At 37.6% G+C, this 13,575-nt stretch overlaps 11 protein-coding genes across 11 annotated transcripts; 9 read left to right on the plus strand and 2 right to left on the minus strand.

Moving 5' to 3' along the window:
• Positions 1-230: 230 nt before the first annotated feature.
• Positions 231-1,126, plus strand: HYPBUDRAFT_152861 (uncharacterized protein). Its single transcript, XM_020221230.1, has one exon. The coding sequence runs from the start codon at positions 236-238 to the stop codon at positions 986-988; it is 753 nt and encodes a 250-aa protein (XP_020075855.1). The 5' UTR covers positions 231-235; the 3' UTR covers positions 989-1,126.
• A 175-nt stretch (positions 1,127-1,301) lies between these two features.
• Positions 1,302-2,747, plus strand: HYPBUDRAFT_109438 (uncharacterized protein; the record flags this gene model as incomplete). The annotated part of the gene is made up of 1 exon (XM_020218701.1): positions 1,302-2,747. One exon carries the CDS (start codon positions 1,302-1,304, stop codon positions 2,745-2,747), a length of 1,446 nt encoding a protein of 481 aa, XP_020075856.1.
• Positions 2,748-2,958: 211 nt separating this feature from the next.
• Positions 2,959-3,642, plus strand: HYPBUDRAFT_110125 (uncharacterized protein; the record flags this gene model as incomplete). The annotated part of the gene is made up of 1 exon (XM_020218747.1): positions 2,959-3,642. The coding sequence occupies one exon, from the start codon at positions 2,959-2,961 to the stop codon at positions 3,640-3,642; it is 684 nt and encodes a 227-aa protein (XP_020075857.1).
• A 1-nt stretch (position 3,643) lies between these two features.
• HYPBUDRAFT_109018 (uncharacterized protein) lies at positions 3,644-4,273 on the minus strand (the record flags this gene model as incomplete). The annotated part of the gene is made up of 1 exon (XM_020218674.1): positions 3,644-4,273. The coding sequence occupies one exon, from the start codon at positions 4,271-4,273 to the stop codon at positions 3,644-3,646; it is 630 nt and encodes a 209-aa protein (XP_020075858.1).
• A 117-nt stretch (positions 4,274-4,390) lies between these two features.
• On the plus strand, positions 4,391-5,862 carry ECM14 (putative metallocarboxypeptidase). Its single transcript, XM_020221231.1, has one exon. It carries the CDS (start codon positions 4,463-4,465, stop codon positions 5,828-5,830), a length of 1,368 nt encoding a protein of 455 aa, XP_020075859.1. The 5' UTR covers positions 4,391-4,462; the 3' UTR covers positions 5,831-5,862.
• Positions 5,863-6,016: 154 nt separating this feature from the next.
• HYPBUDRAFT_156954 (D-aminoacyl-tRNA deacylase) lies at positions 6,017-6,560 on the plus strand (the record flags this gene model as incomplete). Its single annotated transcript, XM_020222255.1, has 2 exons — positions 6,017-6,081; positions 6,131-6,560. 2 exons carry the CDS (start codon positions 6,017-6,019, stop codon positions 6,558-6,560), a joined length of 495 nt encoding a protein of 164 aa, XP_020075860.1.
• Positions 6,381-8,250, minus strand: HYPBUDRAFT_152863 (uncharacterized protein). The gene has a single exon (XM_020221232.1). It carries the CDS (start codon positions 8,126-8,128, stop codon positions 6,620-6,622), a length of 1,509 nt encoding a protein of 502 aa, XP_020075861.1. The 5' UTR covers positions 8,129-8,250; the 3' UTR covers positions 6,381-6,619.
• Positions 8,251-10,023: 1,773 nt separating this feature from the next.
• Positions 10,024-10,599, plus strand: HYPBUDRAFT_148595 (uncharacterized protein; the record flags this gene model as incomplete). Its single annotated transcript, XM_020220133.1, has 1 exon — positions 10,024-10,599. One exon carries the CDS (start codon positions 10,024-10,026, stop codon positions 10,597-10,599), a length of 576 nt encoding a protein of 191 aa, XP_020075862.1.
• Positions 10,600-10,967: 368 nt separating this feature from the next.
• HYPBUDRAFT_109063 (uncharacterized protein) lies at positions 10,968-12,089 on the plus strand (the record flags this gene model as incomplete). The annotated part of the gene is made up of 1 exon (XM_020218678.1): positions 10,968-12,089. The coding sequence occupies one exon, from the start codon at positions 10,968-10,970 to the stop codon at positions 12,087-12,089; it is 1,122 nt and encodes a 373-aa protein (XP_020075863.1).
• A 99-nt stretch (positions 12,090-12,188) lies between these two features.
• On the plus strand, positions 12,189-12,839 carry HYPBUDRAFT_109017 (uncharacterized protein; the record flags this gene model as incomplete). Its single annotated transcript, XM_020218673.1, has 1 exon — positions 12,189-12,839. The coding sequence occupies one exon, from the start codon at positions 12,189-12,191 to the stop codon at positions 12,837-12,839; it is 651 nt and encodes a 216-aa protein (XP_020075864.1).
• A 149-nt stretch (positions 12,840-12,988) lies between these two features.
• Positions 12,989-13,369, plus strand: HYPBUDRAFT_148598 (phosphatase regulator; the record flags this gene model as incomplete). Its single annotated transcript, XM_020220134.1, has 1 exon — positions 12,989-13,369. The coding sequence occupies one exon, from the start codon at positions 12,989-12,991 to the stop codon at positions 13,367-13,369; it is 381 nt and encodes a 126-aa protein (XP_020075865.1).
• Between the last annotated feature and the right edge of the window lie 206 nt (positions 13,370-13,575).

The following is a 13,575-nucleotide window of genomic DNA, read 5'->3' on the forward strand; positions in this document are numbered from 1 at the left end:
GCCGTGGGGGTGTAGTAGGAGTTCTGTCGATTATGTTGGTTACTGGAAATATGGTAGTGTACGGGTGTGAACACATATCACGTGATACAAACAAACTATACGGGTGTAAATATATATCACGTGACACAATTATTATTACCTAAGCACTTACCTAATCACCCCAACCGACAAAAAAGAATTTTCAAAGATATAAAGACATAAAGACATAATACAAGATAAGATAAGATCCAGTAATATGCTATCCAGAGTCTCTCGTGGTCTTAGGCCGGTTGGAACACAGGTCAGGGCTGTTCGGTTTGCCAGCACCAACTATAAGTCGGACGACTCGAACGTCGATAACGACGAAATCATCTCCAGTAATAATCCCTGGTCACCTACGTTATACAACGATATCGTGTACGTGAAGGAACCGGGAGCATGGCGTGCCAAAGCATTGCCGGAGAACTACAGGCTCTCGTACCAGCCGTTGTACGAGTCTCCCGGAGCAAAGTACGTTTCGTTATTGAAAAGACTAAGTTTAAGTTTTTCCGTGTTGGGGATCTACGCTTCCAAGTTATTTTTCGAATCGGTTCAATTTGAAGATATATATGCATATACAACTTTGGCATCTTGCACTGTTCCTGCTCTTCTAGTGCAGTATAAAACCAAGGACTACGTCACCAGAATATTCCGGTTATATAATAAAGATAAACCACAAACGTTAGAAAATTTAACCAGCGAAGAGAAGTTGGTTATGGAAAAATTGAACATGACCGGAGGAAAGACTTATAATGAGGTTTTAACGGTTTCCGATAATAAGACCTTGAAGTTAACTCCTCCTAATGAACAACGACTTTGGAAACCTTATTCTACGTGGAATGATTCAGCTAAACATTATTACGTTGCTGATGACATTGGAGGCATCAAAATGGATCGGTTATGGGGCATTGTCGAACACAATTCAGGTATAGACACCGGTAGATACATGGAAGACGAAATATCAAAGTAAATATTGTATATAGTTTTCTCACTTTGGTATATATAGATATATTCAATTAATTTTGCATCATTTTTTACGACCATTTTTCTCATTCTTCATCTCAACTAAATGAATATTCGTTTAACAAGGGTCTTGTAACAGTATAATCACAAAGACTAAGTTAGGGGATGATTGGGTAATTTAAATAGGCACTCTAAAAAAAGTCAAGGCATTAGAAAAAAAATCGAAATCCGACATCAGAAAAACAAAAGTGAGAATTATCATAAGAAATTAGATATCAGAGATAACCATTAGAGAGATCCCTTATATAAGTGTTAAGGACATGGCCCATTTCTTCTTTGGCGGAGGCAAACCCTCGAAGCCAAAGTCAGATGAAGCTAGTGATTTGGATGATGAAAAAAATGATGAAATAGAAACTCCTAAACAGTATGCTAAAGAAAAAGCAGTCAAAGTTAAGAATGATGAAAATGAAGAAAGTGAAACTCAGATGAATACTAGATTGAATGCGATGATGTTTCACGTAAGTAACGACAGTGTGGATTCGTACAAACAAGAAAATACGTCGCTGGATTTATTAGGTAGACTATATTACGATGATTACGACTCTGATTCGGTAAGTTCAGCATCAGAACTTCCGAGCCCCATTGCAAGTCCTTCCATCAGTACTCTGGACCATTTGAAAGTCAAGTCTTTATCCAATACCAATATCAATGCGGCATTTAGAGCCCAAACTTCTCCCTTAGTGTCGAGATCGTCGTCGTCGTCGCGTCTTTCCAATTTGAATACCAGACCTCAACTACCTCATCTTAAATCTTTGGAAAGAGGCATTTCCTTTGATACTTCCACTCATGATCATCATAAAACTTATACTTGTAAATTGAAGCATCCCCAGTTTAAGTTTCGACGCAACAATAAACTGTTTCTTGTGGGGTTTAATAATGACCAAGAATCTTTGAAAGCAATCGAATGGCTATTCGATGAAATGGTCATCAATGGAGACACTCTCATCATTCTACAAGTATTGGATGAAAAACGATTCGATCATATCGACAAGTCAAAGGCGAAAAAAATCTTGAATTCAATTGAAACTCTAAACTCTCATAAAAAGAAAGTTGCAGTGGTTTTTGAAACCGCCATTGGCAAACCTCAAAAATTATTGAAAAAGGCAATTGAAGAATATGGTCCCGCAATGATGGTGGTGGGTACCCATCATTATGATGATCGTAATACCCGGAAATCGTTCCTATCCAAGTCTTCAATCTCAAAACACTTTTTGGAATGTGCTCTTGTTCCAGTGATTGTGGTTAAACCAAGTTATCAGTACGTTGAAATCTTAACCAATCCAATTGCCCTGGAAAGCTATTTTCAAGATTGGTTAGCGGAAATCGACCTTTACCCCACTTACAATCCAAATAAAAAGAAGAAACATAAATTTTTAAGTCCTTCTTCTTCAAGATCGGGCTCTTCTACAAACCTTCCTGCCCAAGAAAGACAATTGAATACTTTATCTCCAACAAATACTTTGCAAGGCCATAAACACTCCAATTCAAACTCCCAAGTATATTCAAAGAATATAAAGCCCCCTTCATCCTCTCATCCTGATAAACCTAGTGAACCTGAAGACCGGGGACGCAAATCTGAAAAACCTGCTTCTGATTCAGACGAATTCGACTTTACTCCTTACAACAAATCCCGTTCAACCTCTCGCTCCAACTCTCGCTCCAACTCTTCCTCCAGGTTATCAAGATTCTTCGGTAAACTGGACTGATTCTATAATCTTTAACGATCACGACTGGGTTACATTTGTAGTTTTAGCAACCAATAGACGAGAGAGTCCCGTACACCGGTTGCATTTCGTACGGAAAAAGCGAAAAAAAAAAAAAAAAGTACCGTACCGAAAGCCATCAGAGCAAGATACCGTTACTACTTAAACGTCCAAGTATTCGCTTTAAGCTTAGTTTGATAGTCGGTAAAATAGCATGGCTAGAACAGTTGGTGATCCAGTTATCACGGCGATAACTTTTTTCTCTATTCTCGGTGGGTTATATGGGATATTCCTGATTCTTTCATTACCATTACCACCCCATCTTATAAGAGGTGGACACTGGCAGTTTCTTACTAATTTAAGTCTTGTTTATTCATTATGTGTTTTCTTGATTGGGTTTCTTGCTCATGTATCAAGATCAGAAAAGTTATTTGAAGTCAAAAATAACTTACATCCAATTGGGCTTGCGCTAGAAGCAGTTGTTGCTTGCGTTTATTGGCCTTTAAGAATATTCTTTTTACATTTATTGGTTGCTGAGCCTGAAAAAATGTCATTACCTTTGGTAACTGATTTATGTATCCATTTATTGCCGGTGGTTTCATTACTTGTTGATTACTTGATCTTCATGCCCAGATGGACCTTGACTGCAACTAGTGCTTTATCCATGTGTGCTGTTTTATCAACTGCCTACTACTTTCTTTTGAAAAAATTGGTAGACGTGGAGTCGGGTGCTTCATATCCATATATGTTTTTGAACACAGAAAAGGAATCAACCAGGATCATGATCTTTGGTATGGTTGCATTTGTGGGATTCTCCCAATTCATCTTTATGCGTATGCTTTACGACTGGATTGTGGGTTCTTCTGATGAAGAAATAGAAGCTAAAAAGATAGAATAGTTTATTTAGATTTCTTATACATAAACTTATTAAATGATTTACTGATCATATGGTTTAGATTAGCCAAAACGGAAAACCCGATTATCCATGTAAGTCTACGCCATAATCCGGATTCATTTAAAAATGGGTATGGATACTTGTAAATGGTTGAGTCTTTGCCATACATTAATACTTCAATGTAGCACCAATAACTCACTAATATCCCCGTGGTTCCCAAAAAACTCTCCTTAGCACTCACAGCGACCTTCTTTCTGAAATAATCAATTAATAAGAACACATATGGAGTGATATGGATCGCAAAATCCAATGAAAAAGATACTTCAAAAGAATCCTGATTAAGCATATCGGGAAAAACAAGCATTAAAGTCCAATAAGCGACCGTAACCAAAAACTCAACATTGAATATAGAAACATGGAAAATACTCATCTTCCTCGATGATTTAAACCCAAATGTATCAAGAATTAGACTTAATGATCCAAACATTATACTTAAAAGTAATGCAACATTCGTTAAAAATTGTAATTGTCCAGCATGTTTCAAGTGTGGGGGGAGCTCGAGACTAATGGATCTCTTGAACCCATTGACCATGATAGCCAACCCCAATACCCTTCCAATAGCAGCAAAAGACATCGGTTGATAAAGAAATCGGGTCTATGAAATAAGGTTTTATAGTTTAAATCGAGAGGTACGGAGTTCGTTTCCGAAATCATGGAATTTTTCTCCATTTCTTGAAAAAATCATTTGGAAGCAAGTTCCATACTCCAATAACTGGCAAATATGATACCTTATACGCTAGTAATATTAGCCTGGCTTGTTTCTATGGCAGTGGGTGCTGTCACAGGACTCACTGGCGAAGAAAAGCAGTTGATTTTCCAGTTTAGGCAGAATGATAAACCCCACTACAGCACTTTTGAAGAGCATCCAATAAACTTGCAACAGTACTCCTCCGATAAGGTTATAAGGGTGAACTACGGAGAGGATGAAGACTTGCTTAAAGCGTTGGTTGGCGGAGATCCAGAAGTTGAATTTAAGAAATGGTCGAAAAACTCGGCAGGGAGATCGATCGATATTCAAATAAACTCTGATAATTTGGAAAAATTGAAGGGGAAATTCACCAATTTGACCTATAAAGTTGTCATTGAAGATCTTGCTCAGTCCATTTTCGAAACCTACCCATACTCTGCTCAAACGATGAACTTTGAAGGTGATTTCCATGCCACTTCTGACCTTTTTTTCAAAGAGTACCGTCCTTTAGAGCTCATAAATTCATGGCTAGAATTACTCACTGATACTTATCCAGACGTGATAACATTAGAAACAATCGGTAAGACTTATGAAGGCAGACCTTTGAACGTGGTCCATCTTTCGATACCAGATGACGACATCGAGCATCATGATCGTAAAACAATTGTTCTTACTACAGGAACCCATGCCAGGGAGTGGATTTCGGTTTCGACCCTGTTATACACGATCTACAAAATGCTTGAATATTATGAAAATAATCCCGATAATCGTAGGATCTTATCCAAACTCGACTTTTTATTCATTCCTGTCATGAATCCTGATGGATACGTTTATACTTGGGAGCATGATCGATTATGGCGTAAGAACCGTCAAGCTGTTTCAGAGGATCCTAATCCTAAAAATTGTCTTGGTATTGACATTGATCACTCTTATAACTTCCACTGGACCCATTCAAGCGATGACGCTTGTGGTGAAGAATACAGTGGAGAATACGCATTTGAAGCTTATGAGTCAAAGATTTGGGATGACTATCTTAATGCTACCAACAAAGATCATAAGATCTGGGGCTACTTGGATTTGCATTCATATTCCGAAGAAATATTAATGCCTTATGCATACTCATGTGAACAAAACCCAAGAGATGAAGAAAATTTGATTGAATTGGCCTATGGGATTTCCAAGGCCATTCGTACCAACTCTGGTAAATATTATAGTGTTTTGCCGGCGTGTTTAGATCGTGATAGTGACTTGTTACCTGATTTGGGTTCCGGTACTGCTCTTGATTACATGTATCATAATAAAGCTTACTGGGCTTATCAATTAAAACTACGTGATAGTGGGAACCATGGGTTCTTATTACCACATAAGTATATCGAACCCGTTGGTGAAGAAACATTTGCTGGTATTCAATATTTCTGCAAGTTTATTCTTAACGATGATTAGTCTTTCAATTCTATAATACATTGTTTAACCGTATCAATACATTATCAGTAAATAATGATAAGATTAGTAGAGTAAGCGGAATTTTAATACTCGCCATTCACTGAAAAAAAAAAAAAATAGATCGAGAGTGAAAAATCTGGATTGAAAGACTTTTACCCTTTTAGAACGATATCTTGAAAGATAAGCATGAGGGTTGTTATCCAGAAAGTGAAACAAGCAAGTGTTAGTGTCGATAACCAGATTGTTTCTTCGTATGTATAGGTTTGCGTGCACAATAGAGAATTGAACTAACCTTTTCAGAATCAAGCATGGACTTATGATCTTAGTTGGGATCTCTACATCCGATACCCTTGAAGATGTTAGTAAGTTGAGTAAGAAGTTAGTCAACCTCAGATTATTTGAAAGCGTTGAGAATAACGAAGAGAATGTGGGCTGTTGGAATGGTAAGCCCTGGAGTAAGAGTGTTCTCCAGGATCCGAGTTTGAGTATATTATCAGTTTCTCAATTTACATTATACGGTACGGTTAAAAAGGGAACCAAGCCAGATTTCCATAAAGCAGCCAAAGGGAATACCGCCAAAAGTTTATACGATGAATTCTTGAATAAGTTAAGAGGAGAAATTGGTGAAGAACGGGTTAAGGATGGGAAATTTGGAGAGATGATGGACGTTTCATTGGTTAACGATGGTCCAGTTACCATAATATGGGATACTCAAGAAAATAGCATATGAAATATATATATTTAAAAAATGTATAGTTTATATAGAAGAATTGAACAGAAAATACAGGTCTATAAACCATTGGAAACACAAGCAAAAGCCGAACCGTAAGCATTTTCTTGATAACTCCAAATGATGGATTGAATAGTAGCATAAAACCCTGGGCCAAAGATATAAACCCCAATTGCAATTAAGAAGAGGTTAGCGATGATTTCGAATTTGGTTACAATACCGCCAGATTTGAATAAAGAAGAGACTGAAAAAGATTCACCTCTCCTTTCAGCCGCCAATTTACGTAATTTGAAAAAGGCCACCCCCCAGAAGACAAACCCAAACCAACAGTCAAAAAGCGAACACATAAGAGAAAGCAAGTCGGAGAAAAAGGGAATAACTTCTGCCAAAATAAAGGCGACAATCCATAAAATAGCGTTAAGACCAATCCAGGTGGACCAACCAGTAACGGTGTGTTCGTTTCTATGTTTTGAATCTTTATCAAAGATTCTCAAGAATAAGAATTGACTGGAGACATTCGAGTATAAGGAGCCCAAGAACAAGACGGTTGGTAAAGCAAAGGAAAAGGCAACTTTTTTGAAAACTGGCGATAAAGAGCCAAAGGCCGGGGCGGTGATATAGTTTTGACCAACGTAAACGTAAACAATTGAACCAGCAAGAGCAAAAGTGATTAATTCACAAAGAGTCACCACGTATAAAGCCTTTTTAAAATCTCTTGGTTGTTTCATTTGAGAAATAAAAGAAGGATAGGTGATTTGACCGACAAAAGTATAAACGATATTTAAAAACGCCGACATTCCAGCCACGTAAGTGGTACCCTTTTCCGGCCACAAGTTATAATGGATGGGTAAATTGTCAGCAGAGGACCAATGACCCGGGTGTTTTTGAATACCGGCAAAAATCATCGATAAAATGACTGCAATAAACATGGTAATTGCAGAGAAATAAGCAACCACCGATAACGAGGAAAACGTACGGGGTAAACTAATCAAGAAGCAGATGATGGCGGAAATCACCGCAAACACAATGGTACAAACCGTAGTGTTATCACTAATGGTGTTGAAGTATTTGGCCCCCACCAAAACATGGAGGGCTTGAATCAACGTATTATTGAGGAGGAAACAAATCGCGGTTGCATACCAAACGGCTTTCGACCCCCAAAACAAGTGTTGACCAATATCACAAACGTTTGTTATATGGGGATAAGCAGCACAGTAATCACAAATGGTAAGCCCAGTATACAAAACCGTGAGCGAGATGAAGCAGGTCAAAATCAACCCGGGGACCAAACCAAGCACCGAATAAGACCAGGGGAAGGACATGATGGCAAGACAAATATATTCCGAAAACAACAACCCGGCAGTCTTCTGCCAGGAGCAATTACGGTAGTTAATGGTATGGCCGGCTTCTTCAGCAACAACCAAATGTAAGAATTCATCAGCACTTAAATTGGAAGAAGTATCGTCAGGAACATCCAGTAAAACGTTGCCTTCAACGTCATTTTTGTTTTTTTCAGTGAATTCTGAATTAGAACTCTTAGAGTCCTTTGAAAGAAGTTTACCTAGCATGGTTTGACGAACAGAAAACGAAATATAATGGCAACCAATTCTTTTTTATATCATTAATTTAGCAAACAATAAATTAACCCACAAAACTAGCAGAAAAAAAGTATCTTAGATAAATGATAAATCAAATACAGAACAAGCAACTGTTATAAATTAATTCTAAAACTACAAAGATGGAATATTTATACAAATTCGAAATTTCAAGATAGGCGATGAGGTCGACTTTTGGCAAATGCCAAAAACGTTATTTACAGGAATAACTCATGCAAACTCGAAAGTGATAGGGACTTTTATTGGCAAGGCGAAAAAAGATCCATCACAATTAAAAAATTCCTGGTCGTAATTGTCCACTGGTTGAAGGTGATCTGTACTAATCGGAGCTTCGTAATTGATAACCCAAAGAATATAAAAAGAAAGGCTGGAAAGCCCCAATCGCAATTCTTATTATCGATTAAGTAATTAATTTGGGGTGTGGCTTTAGTTGCGGGCCAAAATCACATGCACGCCCGGTCACGTGCGGGTGGATTTGGGGCTTACGTCATTGAAACTGGACGGTAACTCTGTAACTGTAGCGAAAACTGCAAAGAAACTTCAATACAAAGAAAGTTCACTACAAAGAAAGTTCACTACAAAGAAAGTTCACTACAAAGAAACTGCAATACAAAGAAAGTTCAATACAAAGAAACTGCAATACTGCAAAGAGTAAAGATCAGTGCTGTTAAGGAATTGGCGGATTAGTAGAGAATATTGGAAGATATAGAGATTTATTGGATCTTTGTTGATCTTCGCTATCCATGGGCTAATGCGCGAGGGCTATTTAACGTATTGTGCTAAGACCAATTGGGATATTGTGTTTTTGCTACCAAATCATATACTTGAAAGTAACATACATAAATCGATAATGATATACTTGAAAGTAACATACATAAATCGATAATGATATACTTGAAAGTAACATACATAAATCGATAATGATATACTTGAAAGTAACATACATAAATCGATAATGATATACTTGAAAGTAACATACATAAATCGATAATGATATACTTGAAAGTAACATACATAAATCGATAATGATATACTTGAAAGTAACATACATAAATCGATAATGATATACTTGAAAGTAACACTATACATAGTTTTAAATGAATACATACTTTTAAATAAATATATTTGAAAGTGAAGAGTAGTTTCAAAAAGTGATCCATACTTTTGAATGGATTTGCTTTGAAAAGGATGAGTAGTTTCAAAATGTGATAATACTTTTGCAATCGACGTACTTTTTGACATTTAAAATCGATTTACTTTCAAAGTGATACATACTTTTAAATGGAAACATACTTTTAAAATCGATTTACTTTCAAAGTGATACATACTTCAAAATGTGATACATACTTTTCGACATATTAAAATTGACATGTTAAAATTGGCATTTCAAAATTGATTTACTTTCAAAATGATACATACTTTTAAATGGAAACATACTTTTAAAATCGATTTACTTTCAAAGTGATACATACTTCAAAATGTGATACATACTTTTCGACATATTAAAATTGGCATATTAAAATTGGCATATTAAAATTGACATTTCAAAATTGATTTACTAACATACTTAGATACATACTTAGATACATACTTGGATACATACTTAGATACATACTTAGATACATACTTAAATGGATACATAGATCGGTGGTTTCCAGGATGGATCCTTTTTGCCGTCGCCGGTTCAATGTGTGGTGTACGGGCGTTGCGTTTGGCATCGGCCAGATTACTCTGTTTTTGCAGCAAATAGCAATCATATTCCATGTCGGTGGTGCCATTACCTCCAGTGGTATTTAAACGAGACTTTGTCCAAGTTGCTACTCATTAGCTTCACCTAACTATACACAATGTCAGGCCCAGAAATTACTGATAGCGAAAAAGATACTGTTCCAAGAGAAGACATTGCCAAAAAAGTCCCCGAAGACGAATCCACTGGATCCGGTTCTGGGGTTTCTGGTATCTTGAATAGTGCCAAAAACGCTGTTGGCCTCAATCAAGGCCAATTGCACCAAGGTAAGTCCTTAGTTTCCGAAGCCGATTCTTACGAGGATGTTCAAAAAGCTCCTAAACATGAACAGTCGGGTGGTAAAGAAGAAAAGGAAAAACAACCAGATGAAGAGTCCAATGATTCCAAAGACGTTTCTGCCGAAGCTAAGGCTAAAGCCAAAGAAACCGAAGATAAGGTTACTTCTCATAATAAGCAGCAGGGCATCAATAAGAACGACGATCGTGACTTGATTGACGTTGCAATCGATGCCGACGGGGCAATTGGCAAAGAAAATGCTCACAAGGGGGTTTCCATCCAAGAAGAAGACGGCGACGATGATGGTAAACCCAATGATAATGTTCAAAAAGTGCCAATGGATTTTTATCGAAATGAAAGCGAATTTGTTAAAACCGGTGGTAAACACGGTGAATTATAATACATTTATACTATATAATAAAAGTCATTAAACAAGTAGAAAAGATAGCACCATAGCCAATGTAATTATAATTATCCAACTGTACTTGATATTATCATGTATATTAAACCGATCTTGCGGGTCGAATTCAAAGTTTTCAAAGATTCGTCCGTCGTCCACCGGTGGATTCGAATTCATTTGTAAAAACCCGCTATTCAAAACCCGCTTGATAAGAATCACACTCAACACCGTCACTAGCAGTAGCCGTACCACCTGTATGAGCTGTCTATCCGTAATCGGTTTGTTCATTGTAGTTGTTGATGTAGTTAATGGGATTAAGTTGTAATAAAAAAGCAAATTTTTTCTCACTTCCTCTTCTTTATCCAAGGATGAAAAGACGTGGTGACCACTCGGTTCCATCTCGTAAAATAGCTCGAAAGTCTAGCTTCAACTTGGTCAAACTACCAAATGATGTGATTCAAAGTGTTTTCCAGTACTTGGCCGCCTCTGATATCATAAATTTAGCATCCACTTGTCATGATTATAGAAATGAACTAATCCAATACTTATACTCCAACATTAAAGTAAGATGGAATGATCTCATAGACATCCGGGAAAAATTGCCTCCGGTGCTCAACAGATACGCTAGTTTCATCAAATACCTAAGAATAATCGATTACTATTCGTACGGAGAATGGCAAATTGATATTTTCCAAAACGTCCTAACAAAATTGCCCAATCTTCGTGGACTCCTTGTCAACTCGATCAATTCCTCTAATTGGCTCAAGTATAGAACCAACAGCAAAATCGAAAAACTAACTTTATACTTTGACATATCGGCAAACTGTCCCTTACCCCATCAGACCCAAGTAGTCTCAACCAATCCAAAAATATTCCATCTAGCCCATATTGCAAATTTCTCCAGACTAACCCATTTGAACCTATCTTCTTACCACTTCAATTGGGACCCCTCGGACCTCATGCCAGAAAATCACCTACAATCACTAACCATCGAAAACTGCACTTGGGAGTATCCCTTTCAACTATCTCAATTTAACCACTATAATACTTTGAACTTTTGCCAAATCACTTATTCCAATAACAACCCCTTTATACTATCGGAAAGATTCACCAATTTCCTCAATGATCCGCTCAATGCCAAATCTACGTCCCTACAAACTCTTTTCATCGAGTTTAAACACTACGACGATATCAATTGGAAAAAACACCTTTCCCTCAAACAGTTCCAGACCTTGATCGACCCTTCGAAGTTCCCCCACTTGCAATGCATTCTACTCCACGGATGGCTCTTCAATCTTCGAAGCTTCATGCATTATGTCAACCAAAACTTTCTAAAATTGGAAATGGCCTTGTTGGATCTCCTGGTGGAAGTAACCGATTCCGATATCTCCCCAGACAACTTCCAGTCCTTCCGCCAGTCAGCCCTACGCTCCATGACCGAACACCACCCCAACGTAAGATTCAAGCTAGATCTACAGTTACCTTACTAACTAATCTTGCCCTAAAGATACGATGCGATTTTTCAATGAAGAAAAAAAAAAAAAAAAACTTCAACAACACCTTGATGTTTCCTTTTTGACTTTTCAACCATGAAGTTCCCAGTGGCCATAATCTTCTTCTTGATGGCATTGGTGGTGGCCAACACCGAAACCAGCCTTTTCCGAATCCCTTACTACTACGATATACCGTACTCGCATTTACCAGTTGCATATACTCCAGGATTCATCAAAAGACTAAACTCTAGTACATCTTTGATAAACAGCTATCCGATTGGAGACAAACTCACCTTCAGCACCCTCAGCAATGAACAGCAAACCATCAGCTTGCACTATGACATGGTGAACAAACCACAGGAACGACTTTTGGTCAAATTGAATAACTACAATAATACTCTTTTCGACTCAAACGATCTAATCAATGTCAAATTGTGCTGGCCCGCAACACTCCCCTTTGATTTCTCCATCTCCCACGAATTCATCCAGAGGTACGAGCTCACCGGCTACAACGAACTAGTTGAAAATACCTTGGATATTTACATCGTCATTGACTATAAAGCAAACTTTGTCACTTGCACCAGCAACCTTCCGGACACTCTACGCTTCAACTTATTCGTAAACAAGCTCCCGAACAAACTCGTCCCCATCCCCTTGGAGCTCTACGACTACGTCGTCTACTTGGTAGACCTACTCATCCTAATTGGCCCTGCTGTTCCTGCCGTGGCTAGCCATCTCTTCTACTGATGTACGGGTGTGTGTGTGCGTTCATTGATGGTCGTTCCCGCACCAATCGTCGTGGCCCCCAGAACAAAAAATTGAAAGCGTAATCTAAAGACTTGTTCATTAATAGATGAAAGCATCTTATTAATCATCAGTACAATCAATTGTCCAAGATGTCTATGCACGAAGATGACCCCTTGGGTCCACCCAAAAACACCCAGAACCTTGATTTGTCCAAATTGTCTCCCCAAGAGCTTCGAATTTATAAGATGTATGGGAAATTACCTACTACTCAGCAAATTTTGTCATCTAAATTTCAAGATAAGAAGTATTTTGACAGTGGTGATTATGCTATGCAAAAGCAGTTGGGTGGAGAAAACGTTAAGAGTTCAGTTCCCGGTGGAGTGCCTTTAAAACATCCAAATGCCGAAAAAGTCAAGGAAATATATAATCGAAACTCTATTAGTGGGAGCAATGCTGGGATTATGTATAATGGGAAACTGAGTTTATTGAATGAATCAACCCCGAATGAAGAAGAAGATAAAAGAAATTGAGTTATGGTTCTGTTGTTGTAAGAAGGTCCCTGAAATATGGCAAATTGCCCGGTTTATACTGAGTTTTTTTCTCCTTTTTTTAATATTGTATATATCGGTGGTGGTAATCGGTTTACTTTTCTGATGAATTGACGTAATATATGTTTCATTTATAGGTTTCGATGTAGATTTGAATCGCAAGATGAATTTTTTCAATTTTTTTTTTG

Source organism: Hyphopichia burtonii (genome assembly GCF_001661395.1).
Source record: "Hyphopichia burtonii NRRL Y-1933 unplaced genomic scaffold HYPBUscaffold_4, whole genome shotgun sequence".
In the NCBI taxonomy this organism is placed as follows: Eukaryota; Fungi; Ascomycota; class Pichiomycetes; order Serinales; family Debaryomycetaceae; genus Hyphopichia; species Hyphopichia burtonii.

Excerpts from the sequence above, each read along its gene's own strand:
- HYPBUDRAFT_152861 (XM_020221230.1), top strand. The coding sequence starts at position 236 with ATGCTATCCAGAGTCTCTCGTGGTCTTAGGCCGGTTGGAACACAGGTC.
- ECM14 (XM_020221231.1), top strand. The coding sequence starts at position 4,463 with ATGGCAGTGGGTGCTGTCACAGGACTCACTGGCGAAGAAAAGCAGTTG.
- HYPBUDRAFT_152863 (XM_020221232.1), bottom strand. The coding sequence starts at position 8,128 with ATGCTAGGTAAACTTCTTTCAAAGGACTCTAAGAGTTCTAATTCAGAA.